Source organism: Macaca mulatta, chromosome 8 (assembly GCF_049350105.2).
Source record: "Macaca mulatta isolate MMU2019108-1 chromosome 8, T2T-MMU8v2.0, whole genome shotgun sequence".
Classification (NCBI taxonomy): Eukaryota; Metazoa; Chordata; class Mammalia; order Primates; family Cercopithecidae; genus Macaca; species Macaca mulatta.
Window position 1 is genome coordinate 25,060,937 of NC_133413.1, and position 27,510 is coordinate 25,088,446.

At 49.5% G+C, this 27,510-nt stretch overlaps 1 protein-coding gene across 6 annotated transcripts in view; it reads right to left on the minus strand.

Moving 5' to 3' along the window:
* LOXL2 (lysyl oxidase like 2) overlaps positions 1-27,510 on the minus strand; it is a 99,178-nt gene that overhangs the window by 38,511 nt on the left and 33,157 nt on the right. For all 6 annotated transcript variants that reach the window (XR_013397171.1, XR_013397172.1, XM_077943249.1 and 3 more), the window contains 2 exons: positions 22,403-22,578; positions 3,500-3,711 (listed from right to left, as the gene is read on the minus strand). Coding sequence is in view for 4 of the 6 variants with exons in the window: in XM_077943249.1 (XP_077799375.1) it covers positions 3,500-3,711; positions 22,403-22,578 (388 nt within the window). In the remaining 2 variants the exon portion in view is untranslated. The remainder of the gene's footprint in view (positions 1-3,499; positions 3,712-22,402; positions 22,579-27,510) is intronic.

A 27,510-nucleotide genomic window follows, 5' to 3' on the forward strand; every position in this document is an offset into this window, starting at 1 on the left:
GTGAGGAGGTCTTAAAGGTAAGATCCATTCTAACATTCAACCTCCCTAAGCTTTTGAATTCTGTCTTCTACACACAACAGAGGCAGGGTCAGCATTTCTGCTTACTCACTGTGGGCCACACTTTGGTCCACATTTCAGTCGATCCACCAAGCAAACTGCTGGAGGCCTTTCTAACTTTCTGAGCTGCAACATTAAATGCAGAATCTCTGCTTAGAGAGCTCATTTCAATTAAATGATGTCAGTATTGAGATCCTACTTTCGGGAGAACAAAATCATGACTACACAATGCTCCCTCCCGGCACCAGGAATGGGGGCCTGAAGTTTAAGCTTCATTAGCTTCAAGGTACATGCATTGCACCCCAGCCCGACGTGGAAGTCAGTGCCATGGCCAAGCCAATCGGAGAGCAGCCCTTGGTGAGGAGCCCCTGACTCTACCTGTGGCTGCAGAGGCCTCTGGGGTGTGTGCAGGTAACTGGGGGGTATTAGTCCATTCTCATGCTACTAATAAGGACATACCTGAGCCTGGGTAATGTATAAAGGAAAGAGGTTCAAAAAACTCAACAGTTCCACATGGCTGGGGAGGCCTCACAATCACGGCGGAAGGTGAAGGAGGAGCAAAGGCACGTCTTACATGACAGCAGGCAAGAGCGTGTGTGCAGGGGAACTGGCCTTTATAAAACCATCAGGTCTCATGAGACTCATTCACCATCATGAGAACAGCATGGGAAAAACCCAGTCCCATGATTCAGTTACCTCCCACTGGGTCCCTCCCACGACATGTGGGGTTATGGGAGCTACAGTTCGAGATGAGATGTGGGTGGGGACACAGCCAAACCGTTATCACTGGGGGAAGCAGAGGTGCTGAGGAAGAGCTGCAGTTGGAGGCCAGGGGCAGCTCTAAGGCTTCCGAGTGGCCACCAGCCCAGCAGGTTCACAGAGGGAGCCAGTCCAGTAAGGCAGCAGTGGGGCGGGGGGCCCAAGGTGGGGGGCCCTCAGGGGTTAAGCAGGTGAGTTTCTGAGGCTATAAGGTCCTTCAGGGACCTTGGTGGATACATGGAGATTACTAACTCCACCCCAGACCGAGAATTACTTTGAAAATAATTTCCTGCATAGAGTGGGCAGTGCTGCATGGCGGGAGGGAAGGGGTCCCTTCCTGGGCCTCAGAGGTGTGCTGCTAGCAACAGCAGCCACAAACTGTAGGAAGAGGGAAAGGGACACGGGAAAGACGCAACCGGAAGCCACCGCTTCAAGTGCCAGGCAGGGGAGTGGTCCTCAGTCTGGCCTCCAGACCTCTGCAGTCCTCAGCCTCTGAGCAGGGCCCACTGATATCCCTAGCCCCAGGCCAGTTGTGCCCCAGCCCTCAGACCGGCCAGTGCTTCTGAGCTGGCCCTACCCCAGGGAGAATAGGAGCTGCAACGGGGCCAGCAGGTGGAGACTGCTGGGTGGTGCTCTCCCTAGAGAGCTGGGCTGTCCTGCAGGCTCTGCTAGGTGTGGGCTGTGACACCCTGAGTCCACTGCCCTTCAGGCCTCTTCCATGCAGATCCAGGGCTTAGGCCAGTGGTCTCTGAGCCTTACAATTCCCTAGGAGTCCTAGTTTTGCTGGCAGTTTAGCCCCGACAGCCCACCGAGGCACACAGAGTCTTCCCAGCACCTTTCTCTTTGGGGCACATGTAGGCCTAACTGTCAACTGACTCCCAGACACGAACACAAAATGACAGGGACAAGCTGAGAAGGTCGTGCTTCCCCTCCCACTCCTCCGCTAGGAAGGCCGCCCCATCTCTCCAACTAGAAGGCTGCAGAAGGGGTTGGTTTCCAGCAGCTTCTGTTCTTCATCTCCCATCCTGCAGACAGCACCACCCACCACCCGCTCCTTGGATCGCTCTCAGCCTTGGAAGCCTTGTCCTCCCCGTCCTTGAAAAGGCAAAGCCACAGACGCGAGGGTGGGAGGGGCAGGGAGGGGGTTCCAATCCAGCACGTAACAGGATTACCCAGGGCCCAGCTGCTGAAACTGGCCTGAGATCAACTCCTCAAAAGCCGAGAAGGACTCCGGACTGGCCACAGTTGGGAGATGGCTTCCAAACATCATCTGAATGAGGCGCGTGCTGTCCAGCTCAGAACTGCGCCAGGCTGGGGGCACTGGTAGGGCCAGCCAGGTAGGAAGCCTGCCAGGGAGGGGGTTTGCTTTTCTTGGCTCCAACTGGTAAGAAAAGCTGAGAAGGTGTCACCAAGGAAGGAGTCAGGTGGGAGTTCTCCAAAGTATTCAGAGGATGGCGACTCCTGGTGCCAACAGGAAGGTCTGGGCCATGTCTGGGGACTGGGATCACCATGGTGGTCACCCTGGGGTGTTGTGTGCTTACCCAACTGGGCAGCTCTGCGGCCGCACTCATTCACCCACACAGGGGGCTGGGGGCTGGGACCAAAGTATGGCCCACCCCATCCAAGCAGGGCTGGGCCAGGGTCAGGGAGGGATATGTGGTCTGCCCAGACCCCAGGGAGCTGGTGAGTAGAGCTGGGGCTTCAAGCCAGGTCTCCTGACACAGAAGCCATGTCTTTTCTTCCTCTGATTTGGAAGGAAAGAGACAGTGCTGAGAGTCTGCGCTCTCTAGGAGTGTGGACCCTACAGCTGGCAACAGGGGACCTCCAGAGGCCAGGATCTGCCCCTTCCTGGTTCTATCGCCTTTCTCCAGTTTACTCAACTCTAAAACAGACTCCTATTTCCCAGTGGTGTTGTGAGGATTAAATGACTGAGAATAGTGCCTGGAACACTGTTAAGCCCTTAGTAAAGAGACGCTACTATTTCTATCATTATTAAGAGGAGGGAGGAAGACCCCATGACCAATCAGGTATCCCAAGTATATGCAGCCATCAGCTTGTTGGGGTGCTGGAATACTTCCATTGGACACCCCTAAGTCAAACGACTCCAGGTTCTGTCCCTGTCTACTTCTTTCCCCTACTGGGAAATATTAACCTTAGAGACCATCACAGCATTGTCAGATTTAACTGGGATTGGATGAAGTGAGCTGCATTGATCAGTTTTTCAACTACCTGCTGCAATTTCCAGATTTCTCAGAAGAATCATTTGCCGAGGGCAAGTAAACATTTCTTCTTAAGTTGGTGTTGTCTCTGCCCAGCCTGGCCAGGGTATTGTCCTAGCTTAGCTCATGCAGTCCCTGAGCTGGCCGGCAGCACCCCGAGCTGGGGTTATCTGGACTGGGGATACCTTGCACCTCACTGCTGCAATATGCCTTCCCTCAGGCTACTCTAGGGATTAGGGTCTATCTCCTATAGACGTGTGAGTTCCTCAAGGGTAAGGATGCCACGGGGCGCCCTTGAACTTGCTGCCTGGCCCGGCCCAGGAGCTCTATGCAGGTTGCCTGCAGGTATACTAGCTGGCCTGGCCATGCCTGGCCAAGGAAAGGCCACCGCCAGGGTGGACTCTTTTAACCAGGTAGGCAGGGCAGATACCCTCAAAACCACCTGTGTGGTGCAGTCCTCTTACTTGTACACTTTGGTGTTGTATGTCCTCTCCCCAGGGAAGCCGAACATGCCACAGACCACGCGGGAATTCTTGGCCGTCCAGTGCTTGTCACAGATCTGCTTCCAGGTCTTGCCCTCCTTCACCTCCACGTAGCCCTCCGTCACCGGGGTGCGCTTGCGGTAGGCCGAGAGGATGGCTCGAATCCGAATGTCCTCCACCTGGATATTCAGGTTCTGGGAAGAAGGAGGTGTGGAAGGAGAGGGTTACCCTTCTGGCCTGCCTGCAGACACACCAGGCAACCAGTCCTTCTTTAGCGATTACCGGCCGGGCCTGCTGCCGGCCTGCCTGTGCCCTTGGGCCCCACAGTCAGCTCTGGGCACCTCCGAGGGGCACATGGCCCAAGCTGCAGTTAGAAAGCGCTATGCATGGGAGGTAGTGAGGCTGCCAGGACCCAACAGGGAGTGGGGTGACCTGGAACAGTCAGAGAAGACTCGGAGAGCCCATGGGCTTCTCCCACATCCAAACCTAAGATCTTGGAGAGCAAAGGGCAGCGGACTCCTCCTGCACAGGCCTCGAAATAAATGCATGGGAGAGAAAGTGTTCTTTGAATGTGGATTTTGCATTTCACTCCAAAGTACCTGTGTATGTGCCTGTGAGTGTGTCTGTGTGTGTCTCCCTGATTCATCTTTCAGGAAAACTTGAGTTTCAGATAGAGGAGCCCCAGATGTCCTGAAGCTGGTGGTGCCACCCTGCAGACTACCGTATACCCCAGGGGTGGGCATTCCTCTGTTCAAAAATCCTTAGAGAGGCCTGAGAGAAGGGTCAGGGCTTAGAGAGAAAGGAAGCAGAGATTCCTGGCGTTGAGTGTGCTGTGTGCAGAGACCCACACCTGCCGGCAGGGATCAGGGAGGTAGGATTGGGGACAACTATTTGGCTGCAGCAAGGAAAGGGGAGACTGCAAACACTTTGAGGTTCCCTTCCCATACCCACCCCACCCATCTATCTGTGGAGTAAAGGACAGGGGCTGGGGTCAGGGTTGGAAAAATTCATTGGCAGGGCTCTTTGGGAGGAAGTAGAGGAGGGCTGGAGGGGCATGGGCGGGAGGAAGGCGCCTGGCTGCCTGCCACATGGGCGCTCCTCCTCCCTCGACGTGGAGCTGGAATGTCCCTGTACCACCTAGACCTCCCGGGGATGTGGAGGAGAGGGGGCCTCAAGAGGCTAAGCTGGATGAGAGGAGCAGAGGTTCCCTGGAGTTACAGTGGCACTTTTTAATGCCTTTCCAAGACATGCCATAACAGGCTCCAAATTCTATGGAAGCTCCCTCCCGAATCAGTCACCGCCAGCCATCACCAGCTCTTCCAACAGTCCCTGACTGAGTCCCTGCCTCCATCTGTCTGCCACAGGGCCACTCACCAAAGAGCCTCTTTTTTCTTTTAATTGATTCATTCTTAATCTTTTTTGAGGCAGGGTCTCACTCTGTTGCCCAGGCTGGAGTGCAGTGGTGTGATCAGGGCTCACTGCTGTTTCCATATCCTGGGCTCAAGCAATCCTCCTGTTTCAGTCTCCCAAGTAGCTGGGAGTACAGGTGTGTATCACCATGCCCAACTAATTTAAAAATATATTTCAGAGACGAGGTCTCACTATGTTGCCTAAGCTAGTTTCGAACTCCGGGCCTCAAGGCATCCTCCTACCTCAGCCTCCCGAAGTGCTGGAATTACAGGTATGAGGCACTGCAGCTGGCTCTTTCTAAAACACAGATCTAACCTTGTCCCTTGGCTAGCTCCTCTTTGTCTATGTAATACCCTAATATTGAGCAAAATGCTCTCAGCCATTCAAGACTGATTCCACCTATGCCTCCAGCCCCCTCACTGTTCCCAGCTTCACATGGATCAGCAAACACCACGAATTGCAGCATATAATAGCAACAGCTACCGCAAAGCACACGCCAGGTGCCCAGCCCTATGTGAAGTGCCTTCCTTGCGTTCTCGTACTTAACCTCGCATGCTGTAATGAGGTGGTTGATAGCTATTACCATCCCCATCTTACAGATGAGAATACCAGCTGACTCCAGTTCCCTCCCCAGGGCCACCCCGAGGTGCAGGGGAAGACACACACACTGTGAGTGGGTCAGGCACTGGGAGTTGGGGCTGGTCCAAGCGGGGCTGGAAGGTAGGAGGAACCCAGCACCCCAACTGCCCCAGCCCTGTCCAGCCGAGATGCAAATGAACCACGAGTTTGAACAAACCATTCTTTGGGTGCCCAGGGATTCAGGTCTCCTTGCCACAGCCTTCAGGGTCTACAGCCAGGCCATGCTCTCAGGTCCTGAAAGGCAGTGGAAAGTACGTGGGCCTGGAGTGATGGCACTTGGCTCCGTTTCCTTTCCACCACAGCAGAAGGAATGCTGCCAGCGGCAGGATTATGCCTTCCAGTCTGGATGCTGGATGCTTTACAGCCTCATTCAGGCCGCAGGACCCATGCCACCAAGACACGTGGACAGGGGCGAGCCAAGAAAGGGCCTGAGGTCTAAACCCAGCCCACGAGCCGGCCCTCTTCTGTCTCTTCCCCCCTCAGGAGGCCGGGCTGGAATTCCAGTGTGTAACTGTCATGCCCAGAAGGAAAGTTACTGCCTAGCATCAGGCCTGTGCTTCACGGGGCAGGCGGCCCGGGCTGACCTTCAGTTCACAGATCCTCTCCCCTGCATTGGGCAGCAGTGCCGGCTCGCTGCAGGGAAGATGTGACCCCCAGCACCTGGCCTCCACAGGAGGAGGAAGAAGGTCCAGCTGGAGGAGCTCAGTAGACCCCACTGGAAAGAGTTATGCGGGCCTGAGGCCAGCATACACCAACCCAAACGCCAAGGGAGCTTGCACTCGTTCCTGCGATGATGCAGGACAGGTTCCTCCACTGAATATGGCTGGTGGGAAGAGCCTCGGGGGCTCTACGATGAAGGCAATGCAACCTGGAGAAGAGAAACAGCTAGCACCAGGGGTCATCATCCTCATTCTTCCACCGACTCACTGCATATGAGTTTATGAATCTCTCTCTCTGTGTGTGTATGTGTGTGTGTGTGTGTGTGTGCGTGCATGGTGATATGTGCTTGATGGTCTGTGTGTGTGTGGTGTGTATCTCTAGGTCTGTGTGTGTGCACGGTGGTATACGCATGATGGTGTGTTTCTGAGTGTCTGTATGTCCATGTGTCATATAAGCCCCTGCATATGTGTGTGTGTGTGTCTCTCTGGGATTGTGTCTGTGTGCATGATGATGTATGCATGACAGGGTTGTGTGTGTGTGTGCCTGTGTGTCATGTGGGTCTCCGTGTACTCTCTGTATGTGTCTATGACACATGGGTCTCTGAATGTATAAAGCATGCATCTATTTGTGTGTCTTGTGGAGGAGGAAATTCTGAAAGGATCTTGTTCCTTGCAAGGCCTTAGGAAAACAGTCAGGATAAGCTTCGCATTCATTCCTTCAAACTGGAACATCTTCTCTTCTTCTCCCTCCAAAGAACCAACGCCTTCCCAGTCTTTAAGGCGCAAATCCATCTTATCCATTCATTCATTTAACAAAACGCAGTCTCTGCCCTCCCTGGGCCTTGCTGGGCTTCCTCCTTACACCCCAAGCCCAGCAGCTTTGAATAATGACAGCTATGGGCATCATTTATTAAATACCAATTAATTGCAGGCTAGGTTTCATTCAGAAAACTTTACATCCACTCCATTATTTAATCCCCATGGCAGCTTTCAAGATGGTTCATGGTCCACCCGTTTAGAGGTAAAAACATGATAAATCTTCGCAAGCTTTTGGAAGTTACCCAAGTTCACACAGCCAAGAAGTAGGTAAACAAGTATGCAAATCGAGTTCTGACTCCAAACCTGTGCTCCAGGCTCATAATGACCACTGGTCTCTGAGCAGTCCTCATCTCATGCCTGTGTCCAATACATTGGTTGGTACTGAGAGTGACTCACCCAGGGCAGGGCCTGGGGCCCAGAATTCTGGGTGTCCCCTTCAACCAGCTGAAGGGGGCTGGTGCTGTGCACATTGCAAGCCCAGCGCCCCATGTCGAGGGGCAGTGAGTCAGACTGGATTGTGTACGTGAGGGGAGAGCTGGGCTCCCGGCATTCTTGTCTTCAGGCCAGCGGGCGGAGGCAGGAAAACCCTCTGGGGCACACATTCGATGCTCACACTTGCTAACCAGCTCACAGAGACTTAGTTAGACGTCTCAGAAAACACACACACACACTTCACTGCTGTGGAATCCCTTCCATGACCACAAGTGTTAGGATATTTTTTGCCCCAGGAGTTCAGTCCCAAAAGTGAAGAGAAAGTTTGAAATATTAAAATATATACACTTTTTTTTTTCTTGTTTTAAATGAAAGGCACTCTAGACTTGCTAGTTTAAAATTCAGCTCCAAATGCCAGAAGCCGGTCAAGCACCCTGCACATATTAAAATTCAAGCTAAAACCTGATGCTGTCCCTCTTGCCAGAGACAACAGTACACCCAGGCCTCCAGAAAGCTTCCCTCCAAGAGACACACAGACACTCCGGGAAGTGTGGTCCTCAGAGCTCATCACATCCTCCAGCAGGGCCTGAGGCTCTGGGAGTGATTTGCATCCGCTCCCAGAAGGGAAACCCAAGGCACAGCCAGGCAAGGGACTTGTCACTTCAGCTGGAGAGGAAGGGAGCTCTGGGCTCTGACTCTCATGTTTATGCCTGAATGACATTTAACATTTGCAGCATCTGTTCATGACTTGCCAATTCCAGGATGCGATAGTCTGGGTCTGTCGCCAGTGAGGAAAAGTCACCCATTTTGAAAGTCTAGCTGGAAGTTGCATCAGGGAAAGGTACAAGGAGAAGCAAGTCAAGCAAGCCAGACTACGTGACTCCACATCACAGTTGCCCTAAACTCTCAGCACTAGGCACGTTGGCAAGGCTGGGTCTTAGCTCAGCAGTCATTCTCCTTCCCTCTGTTCTAGAAGTCATAATTTAATATCAGCCCAGGCTTTCTGACCTGAGAGCTCATCCTGGGGGTGAGGAGGGGTGGGAGGATAATGCTGGGAAGACATAACATCATGCCAACATCTCAACGAGAATGCATGAGTGTCAACTCTAGCCAGCCTCTAACTCACCTCGCATGCAGCCTGCCACAACCACCAGCAAGTTCCTGCATCTTCCTCTCAGAGCCTGCAGCTTTCTTACTTTGGCTATCTAAAAACAAAACAGGGCCGGGCGTGGTGACTCACACCTCTAATCCCAGCACTTTGGGAGGCTGAGGTGAGCAGATCACTGGAGATCAGGAGTTCAAGACCAGCCTGGGCAACATGGTGAGACCCCATCTCTACTAAAACAAACAAACAACACAAAAAATAGCCGGTCATGGTGGTGCATGCCTGTAATCCCAGCAACTCAGGAGGCTGAGGCAGGAGAATCACTTGAATTCGGGAGGTGGGGGTTGCAGTGAGCCCAGATTGTGCCACTATACTCCCAGCTGAGGTGACTCAGTTGAGCAAGACTCTATCTCAAAAATAAATAAATAGATGGGGCATGGTGGCTCACGCCTGTGATCCCAGTACTTTGGGAGGCCGAGGTGAATGGATCATTTGAGGTCAGGACCAGTCTGACCAACATGGTGAAACCTCATCTCTACTAAAAATACCAAAAAAAAAAAAAAAATTAGCTGGGCATCTGTAATCCCAGCTACTTGGGAGGCTGAGGCAGAAGAATCACTTAAACCCGGGAGGCGGAGTTGGCAGTGAGCTGAGATTGCGCCACTGCACTCCAGCCTGGGTGAAAGACCAAGACTCCGTTTCAAAAAAATATAAATAAATAAATAAATAATAAAAACAAAACAGGCTGGGTGTGGTGGCTCACACCTATCATCCTCATGCTTTGAGAAGTTGAGGCAGGAGGATGGCTTGAGGCCAGAAGTCCAAGACCAGCCTAGGCAACAGAATGAGACCTCATTTCTAAAATAAAAAAGTTAAAAAATTAGCTGGGCACCAGCAATCCCATTACTGCGTGTATTCCCAAAGGATTATAAATCATGCTACTATAAAGACACATGCACACATATGTTTATTGCAGCACTATTCACAATAGCAAAGACTTGGAACCAACCCAAATGTCCATCAATGATAGACTGGATTAAGAAAATATATACATATACACCGTGGAATACTATGCAGCCATAAAAAAGGACAAGTTCATGTCCTTAGCAGGGCCATGGATGAAGCTGGAAACCATCATTCTGAGCAAACTATCACAAGGACAGAAAACCAAACATCGCATGTTCTCACTCATAGGTGGGAATTAAACAATGAGAACACTTGGACACAGGGTGGGGAACATCACACACCGGGGCCTGTCGTGGGGTTGGGGGAGGGATAGCATTGGGAGAAATGCCTAATGTAAATGGCGGGTTGATGGGTGCAGTGGGCCAGCATGGCACAGGTATACCTATGTAACGAGCCTGCATGTTCTGCACATGTACCCTAGAATTTAAAGTATAATAATAATGAAAAAAAATTAGCTGGGCACGGTGGTACCTGCCCATAGTCCTAGCTCCCAGGAGGCTGAGGTGGGAGAATCACTTGAACCCAGGAGTTTGAGGCTGCAGTGAGCCAGTATTGTGCCACTGTACTCCAGCCTGGGCAACAGAGCGAGATCTCCTCTAAGAAACAAAACAAAACAGGGGCCTCCCAGATACAGACCCATGTCCCAACTACCAGCTTGACACTTTCCTCAGCATCTGAAATCAAACACATTCAAGATGCCTTCACCTCTTCCTCTTTTCATCGAGTCACCGAGGGATGCACCTGCCTCCAGCTTTGCAGACCTTTGTGACCGTCTCTCTTCCTCACTCATGCGCCCATTCAGCCCAAGCAAGACCTTCTCTTTGCCCTTCTATTAGCTTGCCATTCTCACTCCCAATTCCCAGTCAGCTGTGCAAGGGGAATTGTGGGAGCATAAGAAAGGGCGTGATAATGCTGTCATCTCACCTAGGCCCACACTGTCTCCTGGCCCCTGGTTTCTTCTCCCATCCGTTCATCCTCTTTGACCACAGTGCATTCAAGGGTCTTGCTCAGATCTTCCTGGTGGCACCCCCGCGTTAGGCCCAAACCACACCCTGCCATTCTCTATCCCTTCTTTTTACCTATCAGAATCCTGCCAACCCTCAGGGAAATTGTTAATCATTTGCTCATTCAAAAATATTTGTCCAGTGCTACCATGTCCCAAGTGCTGTGTGAGACTCTGAAAGGATAGGCACGGTCCTCACTGTCATGAGGTCCATGATCTAGAGGAGGAGAGGCAGTACCAGCATCTCTGTGAAGCCCCCTCCCCTGCCCCCAAATAGCACATCCACACGTTTCATTTCTTCTTTATTCCTCCAGCACTGGCATCTGGTGACTCATCAGTTCTTGGCTTATGCTGACTATCTTGTACTAGTATTTACTTTTCCGCATCCTTTTGCCACTCAATTGGACTGTGAATTCCCTAAGGGCAAAATTGTGCCTTATTCATTTTTGTATTACCCACACAGTAAGAAATTATTACTGGTTCCTTCCAACCATGTCTGAGGACTCACTATAGCCAGACACAGAGTGGGTCCTCAAACATGTTTGGAAGGAACCAGTAATGATTTTTTCAAAATCCAACAACAGGAGTTTAGCTTAGCTAGACATGCTGCGCGCCCAAGTTCAACATTTTAATAAAGACTTTTTCTATTCTTTGTTTAATGCAAAATAAACAGCTACGTAGTCCTCCCCTCTCTTCCTAACATAAGCATGACTTGTGTGACTTAAGGACAGGAGAACATCTGTGCTTTGTCCAGGCATCTTTTTGTCACCTGAGCTCCCTAACACCCTCTCCCCTTTTCCCTTGAGATCTGACACCAATAAATAGTTACTGAACTGAATTAAAAGCCGTCTGATCCTCAGCACACAGTTAGATGGCTTGGCTAAGTGGGTATTATCCGTACACAGTATGAGGCATGCTGTATTCCAGGAGTCTGGCTATGTTGTAATTATCCCTTTTTGATGATCCAATCAGAAACTCTTAGTTTAACGGGCTTCTGGGGGGCTGAGTGCAGTGGCGCATGCCTGTAATCCCAACACTTTGGGAGGCCGAGGCGGGTGGTTCACCTGAGGTCAGGAGTTTCAGACCAGCCTGGCCAACGTGGGGCTCTACTGAAAATACAAAAATTAGCCAGGCATGGTGGCACGCACCTGTAATCCCAGTTACTCAGGAGGCTGAGGCAGGAGAATCACTTGAACCCAGGAGGAAGAGGTTGCAGTGAGCCGAGGTCACGCCATTGCACTCCAGCCTGGGCGACAAGAGCGAAACTCCAACTCAACAAAAAATAAGCTGCTGGTAACGTTCTTTAGCCTGTGACTTCTTGATGGAAGAAAGTGGGAGAGGAAAGGCATTTCAACAATTTCTGTTCCTCAGCTCTAGGCGACAGAGGCCAGTGGGGGCAGGGTGGGGGTGGCCTGGAGAGCTGAGGTCATGCTGACACCACCAAAGGAAAGAGCCGGTAGTCTGTTGGGGCCTTCCTCCTGTAAATCAAAAGCTTTGCAACACTGCTGGAAAACTGAATGCTCTGTGTTTCATTTTCCAAGCAGGCAGCCACTTGGGTAGGTAACAGAGGCTGCTTTTTTGGAGAATGGGCAAACCCTGCTGTCGACAGGAAGCCGGTGGGACACCTGCTCCAACAACCAGCCCCTGTGACCCAGCAGTTCCTCCTGTCCTGGTCAGGCCCGACTGCCCACCACACAACCTCATGGTGAATCTGGGGTTCTCTTCACAGCCATCCTCACCATGGTAACACAGTCATGATGCATGAGATTGTTTCTCCACTGCTGGACGGTAAGCTCGGGGTGGGCAAGATGGTCCGTTCCATCACTCCCTGTATCCTCATGCCTAGTGTAGGGTCTGGTGCTGAATTGAAATGTATCGAGTGAATGAACGAACAGATCCTTAGCAACAGGCTCCTGGGGATGGGTTGGGGGAATTCCATGGCACTGACACCCAGCATGGCTGAGGTGACTCAAATAAGCCACTTAGGCGCATTGCAGAACCAGGCTGACCGATGCCCACTCTGCCCTAGTCACGTCACCAGACCTCCCTGCAGAGTGGATCTGCCCACGCAGGGCAGGCAGAGGCTTTCTCTGGCCCAGCTCAAGCCCCCACTTCCTCCAGATAGCAACTATCCCACAGGTTTCCTCATTCACCTCTCTCTTCTCCAAACTGCCATGCATTTGAGCACCCAATCACATTCTTCAAAGTTTGAGTACATCCTGTTCATTTATTTATTTCACCTAAAACAAATTATAAGCCTCCTTATTCATGTGTGCTGTCAAATAAATAGAATGTTATGTATTGGTTTATTTCATCTCACAAACAGTTATAATGGTATTTATACTTTTCAAAGCATTGTATCTACAACAGCCGGGTCAGAAACCAGGTTCCCATCTGTTATCCACATACACACCCTTCTGCATTTCAGATGTTCAGTCGGGAAAATAGGTCACTCTAGAACTACTTGCTTTGTGTGTCCCTTTTGGTAGCTGGCAAGCCCTGGCTACATACAGGCTCTTAGTAAATAGAATCGTGGAATGTGAGGGCTGGACAGGATCTTTTTTATTCTTTTTTTTTTTTTTTTGAGATGGAGTCTCCCTTTGTCGCCCAGGCTGGAGTGCAGTGGTGCAATGTTAGCTTAGTACAACCTCCACCTCCTGGGTTAAAGCAATTCTCGAGTAGCTGGGACTACAGGCACGCGCCACCATGCCCAACTAATTTTTTGTATTTTTAGTAGTGGGAGGGGGGGTCTCGTCACATTGGCCAGGCTGGTCTCGAACTCCTGACCTCAAGTGATCCACCCATCTTGGCCTCCCAGACTGCTGGGAATATAGGCATGAGCCACCGTGCCCAGCCCTGGACAGGATGTTATATATCCTCTTGCCCAAGAAGTAGGAGAGACAAAACCCAGGAGAGCTACATCTGATTGTCCAGCCAGACAGTTCAGTAAAACTGAGAGTTCAGAGGCTGTGGGCCTCCACCTTGGCTCCTTCTGCCCTTGCCGAAAAGTCCGGTGCAAACTATCCCCTGGCTACCATTTCTCTTCCTCTTACAGAGAGAGGCCATCCAACTACCCTGTGACCATCCAGGAATGGGGTCTAAATTTAGGCGTGGGGGGACCACTACCTTCTAAACTGCACAGAGGTGAAAATAGGCCCCCTTTTTTCCCCAGACCACCCAGTGCAACCTCTCTGGTGGGAGTCAGGGGAAGGATGAGATTCCTGGCTGGGAAGGTTCAGAATTTTCAGAAGTCCTTCTAGAGACCTTTCCCTTTTAGGCTGAAGCCCTCCACCCTCGGCCGCCCCCAAACAGACAGAGCTGCCGCTGGGAGGGCAATGCTGAAACATTTGGCAGCTGACTGTAACTAATAAAAACCTGGATCCAAGGAATTTAAAAAATTTACAGCAGCCTCAGTCTCTGTGGTTAAGACGAGAAGAAAGGGCTTTTTCAGGTCTCAGCATCCTTCCAGACGAACGCGAGAGAGCAGAGAACAGGGGGACCGGGTTCTCCCCTTGGGTGGAAAGAAATGGCTTTCTCCTCGTTCTGTCCTCACCGTCCCTCTGTTGGCCCCTCCAGACCTCCTGCGCTGCCCACTTTCACAAATGGGAAACTGAGGCTTGGAGGTCACTCAGGGGATAGGCAACACCTACATCTCACAGCCTAGGGATTTTCCAATCAGTTCCGGCAATGGAATTGCTTTTTGCAAAAGAGCCTTTAAAGGATGGGTAAGGAAGAAGGTGGGGTGGGGTGGGGTGGGGTGGGGTGGGGAGGGGTGGAGTAAAGTAAAAAGACCAAAACGTTTCCTGATTAGCGACACACAGCCCAGCCACGAGGCTTCCTGTGAGAGCACATGACAGGGCAACGTGCAGAGCAGCCGGGGAGCAGAGGTTTACTCAGCAGGGCATCTGGATTTGTCATCTTTCCTTATCTAATGCTTTTTCCAACCGGTCTACCCGCCACAGGCAGGAAACAAAGCCTCTCCATTTAAGAGGCTCTGAAATCCTGGGAGGTTTGGTTTGGGCTCTGTTTTCCAGGTTTAAAAGAGATCTGTTCATTTGGAGCCAAGAGTATTTCACATTTGCTTATTTGCTCCTACTTACCTCCTTTTAAGAAAGATTTGAGGATTGACCTAAAACTGATTTTCTTTATATCCAGACAAACTTCTGTTTTGTAGGACAGTATCCAGAGGCCCAAGAAGGGTCAGTCACTGGATATATAGCTGTGAGTTCCAGTCTCCACTGGGACTGGAACCCAGGGGTTCTGCCTTCAATTCTGGAGTCCAAAACTCAGAATATACAATAAGATATGACGGCACAGCCTGTGTCAGAAAAGGGGAAAACTGAGAACCTGCCTGGTTAATTTCCTGGATGAAATGAACCAAGGCTGGGGATTCAGTGGTAGGACTAACCCAGGGCAGCACTTTTAGAGTCTGCAAAGCACTTTTACAGAAATCATCTGATTTTTTTCCCCTACAGAATATTTAAAACTACCTTGTAAATGATGAATGCACACTACGTCATTCTGATGGAGAAACCATTGCCACTGAACTACAGACCGTCACAGCTGGAAGGGATTGAATTCAACTCGCTCGACACTTGCCCTGTTGTTCTGGATGCTGGTCAAAAGGCAGGTTAGGGTACAAACCTGTGAACTTTCCCTTGGTGGGGTCACTTATGTGAAGAAGGTGTGATTTTTTTTTCCTCCTCTAGAGGGGAATTTACAATCAGGAGCTCCCAAGGATGCTGCAAGCAGCTGTAGGAGTCCAGGGAAGCACAGTTTGCTCATTAAGTGAAATTCCATCAGCCAGCCTCCAGGGCTCAGTGACTCATGCCTCTGGCATTCCAGAGTAGGAGGAACTTGGTCTAGACTGATGCAGTTTTCTTCCATTCTCTGCTTTGGGAATTCCAGTGCACTCTGGAGGAAGCATGGGTTGTGAGGGTCATCTGTAATGATCTGTGACCTGTCCCCAATCTCCAGGGGTTAATGAGGGTGAATGTTACAGAGCCCAGCCCACGCCCCTGCAGAGTAGGCATGGGAAGGGACGCGGAGGCCCTCATCACATTCTTTAGCCCAGTGGTCTACGACTGGGGTCGCAAAACACAGAGAAATCATTCACTGACATTTCGTTCCTGGCCACTTTTCAATTTGCCCCTTCCAAACTGGGGGAATTCGAAGGAGGGCTTTAACTCTCACACTTTGATATGAAGAGTGAAAAGTCTGTACCTGGTTTCACGGTCAAGGCCATTAGGGGCTGCAGAAAAGGCAAACAGAGAACCCAAGCACACAATACACATGCTGGTTGGCATCCCTTCTCTCTCTATGTTCTCACACACACATGATGCCAATTTACACATGGTACGCAGTGTCAATATCCAGCTAGGCACACACTATGTGGGATGAGTGCATTTTCCCAGACACTGAGTAACAGGGTCTTGAAACTTGGCAATCACTTAATCCCACTTCCCTCCCCATGTAGGCAATCTGACCACAATATTCCTGGCAGGTGTTGTCCAGTTCATGCTTGAATTCCTCCACTGACAAGGAGCTCACTGTCAGGCCTCCGAGCCCAAGCCAAGCCATTGCATCCCCTGTGACTTGCACGTATAAGCTCAGATGGCCTGAAGTAACTGAAGAATCACAAAAGAAGTACAAATGCCCTGCCCCGCCTTAACTGACGACATTCTACCACAAAAGAAGTGAAAATGACCGGTCCCTGCCTTAAGCGATGACATTACCTTGTGAAAGTCCTTTTCCTGGCTCATCCTGGCTCAAAAAGCTCCCCCATTGAGCACCTTGTAACCCCCACTCCTGCCCGCCAGAGAACAACCCCCCTTTGACTGTAATTTTCCTTTACCTACCCAAATCCTATAAAACGGCCCCACCCTTATCTCCCTTCGCTGACTCTCTTTTCGGACTCAGCCCACCTGCACCCAGGTGAAATAAACAGCCATGTTGCTCACACAAAGCCTGTTTGGTGGTCTCTTCACACGGACGCGCGTGACACTCACCACTAACTTTGGGTAGAGCTACCTACTGTGGGGCTTCCAGTGAGCCTAAGATCTATCTCCCATCATGCTCCCCTCCGCTTTGGCTCTGGGAGTTGGAATATATTCTTTTTTTTTTTGAGACAGAGTTTTGCTCTTGTTGCCCAGGCTGGAGTGCAATGGCACCATGTCGGCTCATTGCAACCTCCCCCTCCCCGGGTTCAACCTCAGCCTCCCAAGTAGCTGGGATTACAGGCGCCCGCCACCATGCCCAGCTAATTTTGTATTTTCAGTAGAGACGGGGTTTCACCATGTTGGCCAGGCTGGTCTTGAACTCCTGACCTCACATGATTTGTCTGCCTCGGCCTCCCAAAGTGCTGGGATTACAAGCATGAGCCACTGCATCCGGCTGGGAGTTGGAATACATTCTAAACATTCTTCTGCATGGTAGTAGTTCAAGTATTTGAAAAGAACCATCTCCCCCCATATCTCTTTTCTTGACAAAAAACTTCAGTTCCTCGTGATATGGTTTCCAGATTTGTCTCCATCCTGCTGGCCTTTTCCCTGGTGACCTGGTTAAGATCTGGATCCAGAACTGAACCCTGCAGTTAGCGACTGGTCCAAAAGGCAAAGAGCTTAGGGAAATAATTCTTCTATCTGTAAAGTAGTTGACATTAACTTTTTTTTTTTTTTTTCAGCAGCCCTACCACACTCTTGGCTGATACCGAGCTTTTTGTCAACCACTGCTGCCTCAGAGATTTGTTCTTTTTTTTTTTTTTTTTTTGAGATAGCGTCTCGCTCTGTCACCCAGGCTGGAATGCAGTGGCACCATCATTGCTCACTGCAGCCTCCACCTCCTAGGGTCAATCAATCCTTCCACCTCAGCCTCCCAGGTAGCTGGGACCACAGGCGCATGCTGCCATGTCAGGTTAATTTTTTTAATTTGGTAGAGACGCGGTCTCGCCATATTGCCCAGGCTGGTCTCAAACTCCTGGGCTCAAGCAATCTGACCACCTCTGCCACCCAAAGTGCTGGGATTACAGGTGTGAGCCACCACAACACGCCTTTTTTTTTTTTTTTTTTTTTTTTTTTTTGAGACGGAGTCTCGCTCTGTCGCCCAGGCTGGAGTGCAGTGGCTGGATCTCAGCTCACTGCAAGCTCCACCTCCTGGGTTTATGCCATTCTCCTGCCTCAGCCTCCCAAGTAGCTGGGACTACAGGCGCCCGCCACCTTGCCTGGCTAGTTTTTTGTATTTTTTTAGTAGAGACGGGGTTTCACCATGTTAGCCAGGATGGTCTCGATCTCCTGACCTCGTGATCTGCCTGTCTCGGCCTCCCAAAGTGATGGGATTACAGGCTTGAGCCACCGCGCCCGGCCCAAAAGACGCCTTTTTTAAAAAAAAAAAGATCAATGATTTTTTAGTTACTCTCCCTAAAGTCTGCACTCCTGGGACTTTTTTTCCCCCATGGACTTTGATATAGACCCTTCTATTCATCCCTAGTATGTTACAGCTTGGGCCCATTATTTCAACCTACAACAGTTTTTCTGAAAGTTCATTCCATAATTTTATACTCCAGCAATCTCTCCTAGTTTTGTATCTCCCATAGATTTTATCAGTATTCCTTTTAATTTCCATGAACATTCCTGATACATGATGGGGAGGCCGGAGCAGAGCCCTAGCGCTCGCCATCAGAGACCATCCACTCTGTTTACACAAATTAGTCAGCAGTTTACCCTGGGTATCATTAGTCAGTGTGTTCATGACCTCACCCAACTGCATGTCCACCAAAGCTATGTCTCTTCTTCTTATCCACAAAAATTTAATAGCAGGCATTTCTTTAGCTGAGAGGAATGATCCTATGACTTCAGCTACCAACACAGGCCATTCCAGAAGGTATTTTGGAGAAATGTCTCAGCATCCCATAAATATCCCGTGTAGGTGGTCCAGGCAGTTCTCCACTCATCAGGCCAGCACTGCCAGTAAGCATGAGCCTCAGCCACAAAGCCCTGGATGCAAGAACCTTCTGGCAACTCACGGAGGTTCTCCCCAGACATCCTGAAGTCTAGGCCCTTTCATGACCTACTTTCAGTGGCTACCAAAGGGAAGAAGTTGCAGGGGACTGGTCATCAATGAAAGTTCCCTCAGTCTCTGTGGTTGGGCCAGAAAGCTTCCCCCTGGCTTGTGGGCACCAGCCTGATCTATCTGACAGCAAAAGGGAGGCCTTCTAGGAAAATGCAGAGTGTGTAAGGCTGTGGATGTCACCTGGCTCTTTAAGCCAGACATCTCCATAGGTTGCCTCTGTGGGTTTCCGGAGATTCGTTAGGGTCCATGCTCCTTGCCTTGGAAGGATCCCCAGCTTTCTCCAAGGTGTACATCTTGTCTTATAGGTTCTAAGGGCTGGAGGACAAGGGCCATGTTTTCTTTCTCTACTGGTATCCCAAACCAGCAGGTACCCAACAAATGCCCTGAAGAAAGGTAGGGGCTAAGCTTTCCCATCATGGAATCTCAGCCCTTCCAGAATAAGAAAGTTGTCTCCGACATATTTTTTTTCAGTCTTTTTTTTTTTTTTTTTTTTTTTTTGAGATGGAGTCTTGCTGTTGTCGGCTCAGGCTGGAGTGCAATGGTGCGATCTCGGCTCACTGCAACCTCCACCTCCCAGGTTCCAGATATTCTCCTGCCTCAGCCTCCTGAGTAGCTGAGATTATAGGCACCTGCCACCATGCCTGGCTAATTTTTGTATTTTTAGTAGAGATGGGATTTTACCATGTTAGCCAGGCTGGTCTCGAACTCCTGACCTCAGGTGATCCACCCGCCTTGGCCTCCCAAAATGCTGGGATTACAGGCATGAGCCACCACACCCGGCCATTTTCAGTCTTTTCTATGTTTATTCCACCCCATGAAAGTTCTTCTTTTGATATGACCCATCTTATTTCGCCCTGGAATTGCTAAGCATTGGAACTGGCACTTAGTAGGTATTCAACAAACATTTATCTAATGAAGTGCCACTCAGAGTCCTTTTTCCAAAATCTTTTTTTTTCTAATGCCAGATGAACCTTCTCATTTTCTCGACACAAAGCTCACTGATGTTTTGGCCTGTCCTTTTTTTTTTTTTTTTTTTTTTTAATTCAAGTCATCAATGACTTTCTTATGCCAAGAAGCCTGGGTCTTCACTGGACACTCCAGGTAGATTAACCTGAGGTTCTAGGTTGAACAGAGGCCCATCCAAGATGTTACAAATCAGCTCATGGTCTGATTAGGCAGGACAAGCTGTGAAGAAATTATTTGCTTCCATGTGCTTCTCATTGCTGTTTAGCTTATATTTTATCCTGGGAGATTCTCCACCTAAGGGGATAACAATTTCTGGCTTGCATTTCTGGGGAGAAGAAAATTTGGAAGTTGGAGACATTGTTCCCATTAGGTACCTAGAATTTATCTGTTGGATACAATGATGCATAAGATATAGCCCCTGCCCTCTGGGAGCTTCCAATCTCATGAGAGAGATAAGATACACATAAGTGGGGGCCAATTATTGCTCATGAGGTTATAAGGAATGGAGATGGAAAATTTTGTGAAACTGGGTTGGATGAGCCCAACTGTCAGATCATAAACTTCATGGTAAAGAAAGCAAAGCTGTCATTAGTGACTGGAAGACTGAAGAAAGTACATCAACTCCATCACAATCTCTCCAGTTATCTTCAATAAAATAGCAGCATTTGACAGGTGTCGACCAGAAGCAGCCTCCTCCACAGCTGACAGAAGCCTGGAAATCCTTTTCCATGCTATACTACAGGGCTGGACAAATTCCCAGCACACTTGGGAACATATATGGAGAGAGAAGGACTGTGTGAGCCGTGACAGTAAAGGCCACAGTCTTGGGAGAACTTCCTCTGGAGCCCAAGTAGGGCAATTTCAAGTCACCTTTCTTCTGCATTAGTGCTGGGGTCAGTTGGAGGCTGAAGCACAGCGAAGGTTCCTTGACCTGGATTTGGGGCAGATCCCACAATTCCTTGGAGGTGGCATCCGACATGTTCCTTGAGGACAGGAGTGTTAGCTGCCAACTCCTCCTGCCCTAATTCCCACATATGTTGCAAATAAGAGTCATGTAATAAATGTTTGTTAATTTAATTGTTTCGGTAAAGAATTTGCTGGAAAGCTAACCCTGAAATTTAGCCATAAATGTAGACTTTCAAATGCTGAAATGATCAGTCTGGCAACATCAGAATCATCTGGGGCTGCTTAAAGAAAAATAAACTGGTCCCATAGCAGGAGATTTTGAGCCAGCAGGTCAGTGGGAGGCCCCAGTACCTCCATTTTTTTTGTTTGTTTGTTTGAGACGGAGTCTCACTCTGTCGCCCAGGCCAGAGTGCAGTGGCGTGATCTCGGCTCACTGCAAGCTCCGCCGCCCGGGTTCATGCCATTCTCCTGCTTCAGCCTCCTGAGTAGCTGGGACTAAAGGCACCCGCCACCATGCCCAGCTAATTTGTGTGTGTGTGTGTGTGCGCGCGTGTTTAGTAGAGACGGGATTTCACCGTGTTAGCCAGGATGGTCTTAATGTCCTGACCTCGTGATCCGCCCGCCTCAGCCTCCCAAAGTGCTGGGATTACAGGCGTAAGCCACTGCGCCCAGCCCAGTACCTGCATTTTTAAAGTGATTCCAGGCTGGGAGCGGTGGCTCACACCTGTAATCCCAGCACTTTGGGAGGCCGAGGTGGGTGGATCACGAGGTCAAGAGATTGAGACCATCCTGGCCAACATGGTGAAACCCTATCTCTACTAAAAATACAAAAAAATAGCCCGGTGTGGTGGCGGGCGCCTGTAGTCCTAGCTACTTGGGAGGCTGAGGCAGGAGAATAGCGTGAATCCGGGAGGCAGAGCTTGCAGTGAGCCGAGATCGCCCCACTGCACTCCTGCCTGGGCGACAGAGCGAGACTACATGTCAAAAAAAAAAAAAGATTAATTAATTAAAAAAAGTGATTCCAATCCTCAGCTACATTGGCCAGTGGTAGCCAGCTTTCAAGATGGCCCCAGCAACCCTACCTGGTGTCTCACGTTTGTGTAATCTCCTCCCACTCTCTACCAGGGTTAGTCTGTGTGATCCATAGAATACAGTGAAATGATGGCCTATCACTTCCAAGATTAAGTTATGAAACATGACTTCCATCCTGTGCTCTTTCTCTCACTCTCCTTTGCCTCACTCACTGTGAGGGAAGATGACCACCATGTCCTGAGGCCACTCAGGCAGCCTACCAAGAGGCCACATAGAGAGGAACAGAGGGCTGCAGTCTACAGCTAGCAAGGAACCACAGCCTGCCAACAACCATACCAGCCTGTGTGGGAGGGGACCTTCCAGCCCCCACTGATAGCCTGCGTGCAATTCCATGACAGACCCTGAGCAGAATCAAGAAGCTAAGCCGCTCCTCAATTCCTGACTCTCAGAAACCGTGTGAGATAATAAAGATTCATTGTTTTCAGCTGCAAAATCTGGGGGCAATTTGTTATGCAGCAATTGATAACTAATACATTTTCCTACCCAAAGGGCAAGCTCCTGAATATGGCACAGGAGGTGTTTCATGCCCGTCTTTCCAGCTTCAGTTAACTCTACTCCCAGATGCACTCTCCCTGAGATCAGCCTTCCCACCTCTGTGCCTCTGTCCATGCTGTTCCTTGTGCCTGGAAATGCCCTTTCCCCATGGATGGGATTCCCTTCTCCACAAATCCTTCCCTAAACTGCCCTTGCATCTAATCCCATTGGGTTAGGTACCCTCCTTCCTGCTCACACACACTTCCTGAAATCAATACACAAAAAGCGAGTCACATGGAAGAAGAAAAATGTTTGCATGACGGAGACATCAAAAGCACATGACTTGCCTCTATCTGGTTGATCAACGAATTGTCAAATTTGAACCCAGGAATCCTTTTGTCGCTGCACACCACACCGACATCCTCCGTGTGCTTGCAGTCGGTGACGCCCCAGCCATTGGAGGTGCATGCTGCAAGGGTCGCCTCATTGCCAGTACAGTGGAGATTGTCCAACCAGATGGGCCCTGAAGGAAGCAGAGAGGAGAGAAACCAAGAGATGCGTCAATGCAGGTCTGAGTCTTTGAGGGACACCAGTGTCTTACATGGAAAGAGAATTTTTCTCTAATTTTGGCAGCTGTGTGTGGCCATCAATTAATTTTTATTATATTAAGATACTGCACGTAGCTCAAGACCACCTGGATTCCCACACCACAGTAAGCAGCTGATGTGATTTGGGGATGTGGTAGGTTGAACATGATTAGGATAGAAATTAGATTTAAGCCCAGAGGTCACATGAGATAGTGGAAAGAGTGGGGCTTTGGGTACCAAGCCGGGTTTGAGCTCTCGTTCAGCCAGGGTCAAGGGCCCTTTTTCTTATCAGTAAAGTGGCACTAACAATGACACTTCAGCTGCACAGCTGTGTGCAGATCAGAGATACTATGAAGCATGTGCCTAGTCCATTGCTGGCCATAGTTACTAAAAAATAGTGATGATGATGATGTTTTAGTGGCACTGACTATGGCACAAGCCAGTCTCACCTTCTATCTGTAGCAGAGGCTGAACTCTGACCCTTCAGGGAGGAACTAAACTCTCCTGCCACTGAAGATTTGGGTTTTTTGTTGTGGTGGTGGTTGTTGTTTGACACAGAGTCTGGCTCTGTCTCCAGGCTGGAGTGCAGTGGGGTGATCTCGGTTCACTGCAACCTCTGCCTCCTGGGTTCTAGTGATTCTGCCTCAGCCTCCGAAGCAGCTGGGACTACAGGTGTGCGCCACCACGTCCAGCTTATTTTTTGTATTTTAGTGGAGACGGGGTTTCACCATGTTGGCCAGGATGGTCTCAATCTCCTGATCTCGTGATCTGCCTGCCTTGGCCTCCCAAAGTGCTGGGACTACAGGCATGAGCCACTGTGCCCGGCCTGGTTTGAGGTTTTTAAGGCATTTTCACATGTAGTATCTCCTTGGTCTTCCAATACCTAGAGGATGAGGTGGCATGATTATCCTATCACCCCTTGAGCCCAGAAGCCTGGGCCTTGACTTCCTATTCAGCTCCTCTTACTTCTCAATGTTTCCCATCACTGGCTCAGAGACAGCCCAGCCAGACTGGCCCATGGAACCACCTCATCATGTTCCAGAAGGCCACCATGGGACTCCGCTTACCTCCTGTTTTTTTTCTCACTTGCACTAAGTAGAGAATTCAGCATGCAAAGTCCTAGAGGGTGAACCACAGTGAAGCACTACTTCACACCCCTAGGATGGCTACTATCAAAACAACAGAAAATGGGCCGGGCGCAGTGGCTCACACCTGTAATCCCAGCACTTTGGGAGGCCGAGGCGGGTGGATCACGAGGTCAGGAGATTGAGACCATCCTGGCCAACATGGTGAAACCCTGTCTCTACTAAAATACAAAAAATTAGCCGGGCGTGGTGGCACACGCCTATAATCCCAGCTACTCAGAAGGCTGAGGCAGGGGAATGGCTTGAGCCTGGGAGACAGAGGTTGCAGTGAGCTGAGATCACAACACTGCACTCCAGTCCGGCAACAGAGCAAGACTCTGTCTCAAAAAACAAAAAAACAAAAAGAAACAACAACAACAACAAACCCCAAAAAAACAAAACAAAACCAAAAAAACAGAAAATGACAGTGCTGGCAAGGTTGTGGAAACTGGAACCCTTGTGCACTGTCAGTGAGAACGCAAAATGGTACAGGTGCTATAGAAAACAGTATGGTATTTCCTTAAAAAATTAAAAGTAAAATTACCACATGATCTAGCAAAAGAATTGAAAACAGCGTCTCTAAGAGGTATCTGCACACCTGTGTTCATAACAGCATTATTCACAATAGCCAAGAGGTGGGAGCAACCCAGGTGTCCATCAACAAAATGTGGTCTATCCATACAATGGAATATTAGTCAGCCTTCAAAAGGGAGGAAACTCTGAAACCCGCTGCAATATGGATGATTCATAAAGACATGATGCTAGGTGAAATAAGCCAGTCCCAAAAGACAAATATCATATGGGGTATCTAGAAGAGTCAAATTCATTGAAACAGAAAGTAGAGTGGTGGCTGCCAGGGTCCGGGATGAGAAAGAAATGAGTGTGGTTGTTTAATCGGTACAGAGTTTCAGTTTTGCAAGATGGAAAAGTCTGGAGATGGACGGTGATGATGGCTGCACAACAATGTGAATATACTTAACACTACTGAACTATACACTTAAAAATGTTTAAGGCTGGGCTGGACACAGTTCACGCCTGTAATCTCAACACTTCGGGAGGCCAAGGCGGGAGGATCCTTCAAGCTCAGGAGTCCGAGACCAGCCTGGGCAACATAGCGAGACCTCGTCTCTACTAAAAATCAAAGCATTTAGCTGGGCATGGTGGCGCATGCCTGTAGTCCTAGCTATTCAGGAGGCCGAGGTGGGAGAACTGCTTGAGCCCAGAAGGTTGAGGCCGCAGTGAGCTGTGATTGTGCCATTGCACTCCAGCCTGGGTGACAGTGAGACCCTGTCTCCAAAAAAAACCCCAAAAACTTAAGGTGGTAAATTTTATGTGATGCGCATCTTGCCATAATTTTTTAAAAAATCATAAAGTACTAGAGGGTTTTCAAATAATGATTTTTATAAGTGCCGCTGAAAAAATGAAAGAAAACAAAACTAAACCTCTCATTTTTCTCACAGCTCCTTTTAGGAGTCTGGAGCAGCAGACATAGTCAAACAAACCTGGGTTCAAGTTCTATCTGCCACACACTGGGGCACTGTGTGATGCGGGCAACCGCCTCACCACACCTGCTTCTCATTTCTAAAGCCAAACTAATGATGCCGAGCAAAGAGGTTGCCATGGAGACTCAATGAGGTAATGTATGTGCCTGGTACGCTTTCAACCTCCTTTTCCCCTTCCTTCTTCCAGTCCGTCAGAAAAACAATACATTCTACTGCTTCTATGATGTAAGAGAAAAGCAAACAAAAACATTCCCATTGGAGAGATTAGGAAACCAAGGAGAGAAACAGAGGGTCTTCAAGGTCAAGAAGGACCCCGGGGCCAGTCTCCTGATGTCCAGGCCCTGCTGAAACGTGTCTGTTCTCACGGTTGCTGGTCAGGGCCCAAATGACAGCACCTTGGATCCATTGTGGAGAACAAAGAGCTAATTGAAAACATCTGGGCTGAGGTTTTCCAACTGGCTTCTCAATTTGGCCTGGTTTCCAAGCAGTCAAGCTCCACTGAAACATACACTCCCTCATCGATTGCTGTCTCAACAACAAACCAAATGTTTGTCTTGCTAAGTACTAGCAACGGAAAAGACCCTCCACATTCTAAGCGGAACGTTCTGTCGCAAAGCCGCTGAAGTGACAGAGATGGTGAAAAGCAGGGTCACCCTATTCCATCTGCAGTGAGAGAAACCCCCCTCGCTAAGGACCTGGAAGTCCACCAGTGCATCATCAAAGGAACTGAGAACAGCTGCAAACCAGAGACCCTACGGAGCCTGCCCCAAAGAGCTGCTCTCTTATGAATCTTCCATGGACCCCCATAATTTTCCATGCACCCCTTCCACATATACTTGGTCAATTTCTACTTAGATGGTAGAAATGTGAATTTGTACTTAGTGCAAGACAGCATCACCATGCATGGTATACTCGTTTGGCCTGATTTCGTAACAAAATTTTTTTTGTTTTTTGAGACAGTGTCTCACTCTGTCGCTCAGGCTGGAGTGCAGCGGTGCAATCATAGCTCACTGCAACCTCCGCCTCCCAGGTTTAAGCAATTCTCCCACCTCAGCCTCCCAAGTAGCTGGGACCAAAGGCACATGCCACCATGCCCAGCTAATTTTTGTATTTTTTTGGTAGAGACGGGATTTCACCATGTTGGCCAGGCTGGTCTCAAAATCCTGACCTCAAGTGATCCACCTGCCCCAGCCTCCCAAAGTGCTGGGATTACAGTCATGAGCCACTGCAAAGGGCCCTTTTTTTTTTTCTTCTATAGGTTTTGTGCTTATTAACTACTCTGATTCCAATGCAACCAGCTTCTGGGTCTGCCTGCTGGAAAGCAGGGTGGTTCTAGGTACAATCCAGTAGATGCCTCCTCAGAACTGCCAGGAAAGCCGTGTCCTTGGGACACAAGATGAGAGTCAAACTTTGGACCACAAGAAAGCCATTCAATAGAAGCCAAATTTTATCTTACTCTTTCCTTACAATGCCGGATGAAAGAAGAGATAAATATATATATATATAAATATATATACACACACACATATATATACAAGTTAACAGATCATTAGGAAAGTAAAAATCATAAATGAAATTCAGCTGGAATGCCAGAGCCCAGGACAATGGAAACTATTCAAGTTAGAATCTGTGGGGTTGCAAATGGGTGCAGTGGGTCACGCCTGTAATCCTAGCACTTTGGGAGGCCAAGGTGGGAAGATCGCTTGAGGCCAGGAGTTTGAGATCAGCCTGGCCAACATGGCAAAACCCTGTCTCTACTAAAAATACAATTTAAAAAATCAGCTGGGCCTAGTGGCGCACACCTGTAATCCCGGCTACTCGGGGGCCTGAGATGGGGGGATCACTTGAACTCGGGAGGCGAAGGTTACACTGAGCCTAGATCCCACCACTGCACTCCAGCCGGGGTGATAAAGCAGGACGCTGTCTCAAAGAAAAGGAAAGAAAAAACTCTGTGGGGTCACAATGTGGTTATTGCTGGCTTCGTTGCTCGGGTCTAAAGAACGAGGGATGTGACTGGGAATAGGCTTAGCCTCCTGATTCTGAAGACAGGTGAAGGAGAGCAACCACCTTAGCTTCAGCTGCTATAACCTCGACCAGGGGTTGAGAAACAGGACAGCTGCTCCCTCCAGAACTCCCTAGAAGGGCCTGCGGTTTGCCTGAGCTCAGAGATGCTTTGGGAGAACAATCTGTGGACAGGCCAGGCTAGAAAACCCAGAACGTCCCTGGTGCCCTCCCTGGTTTC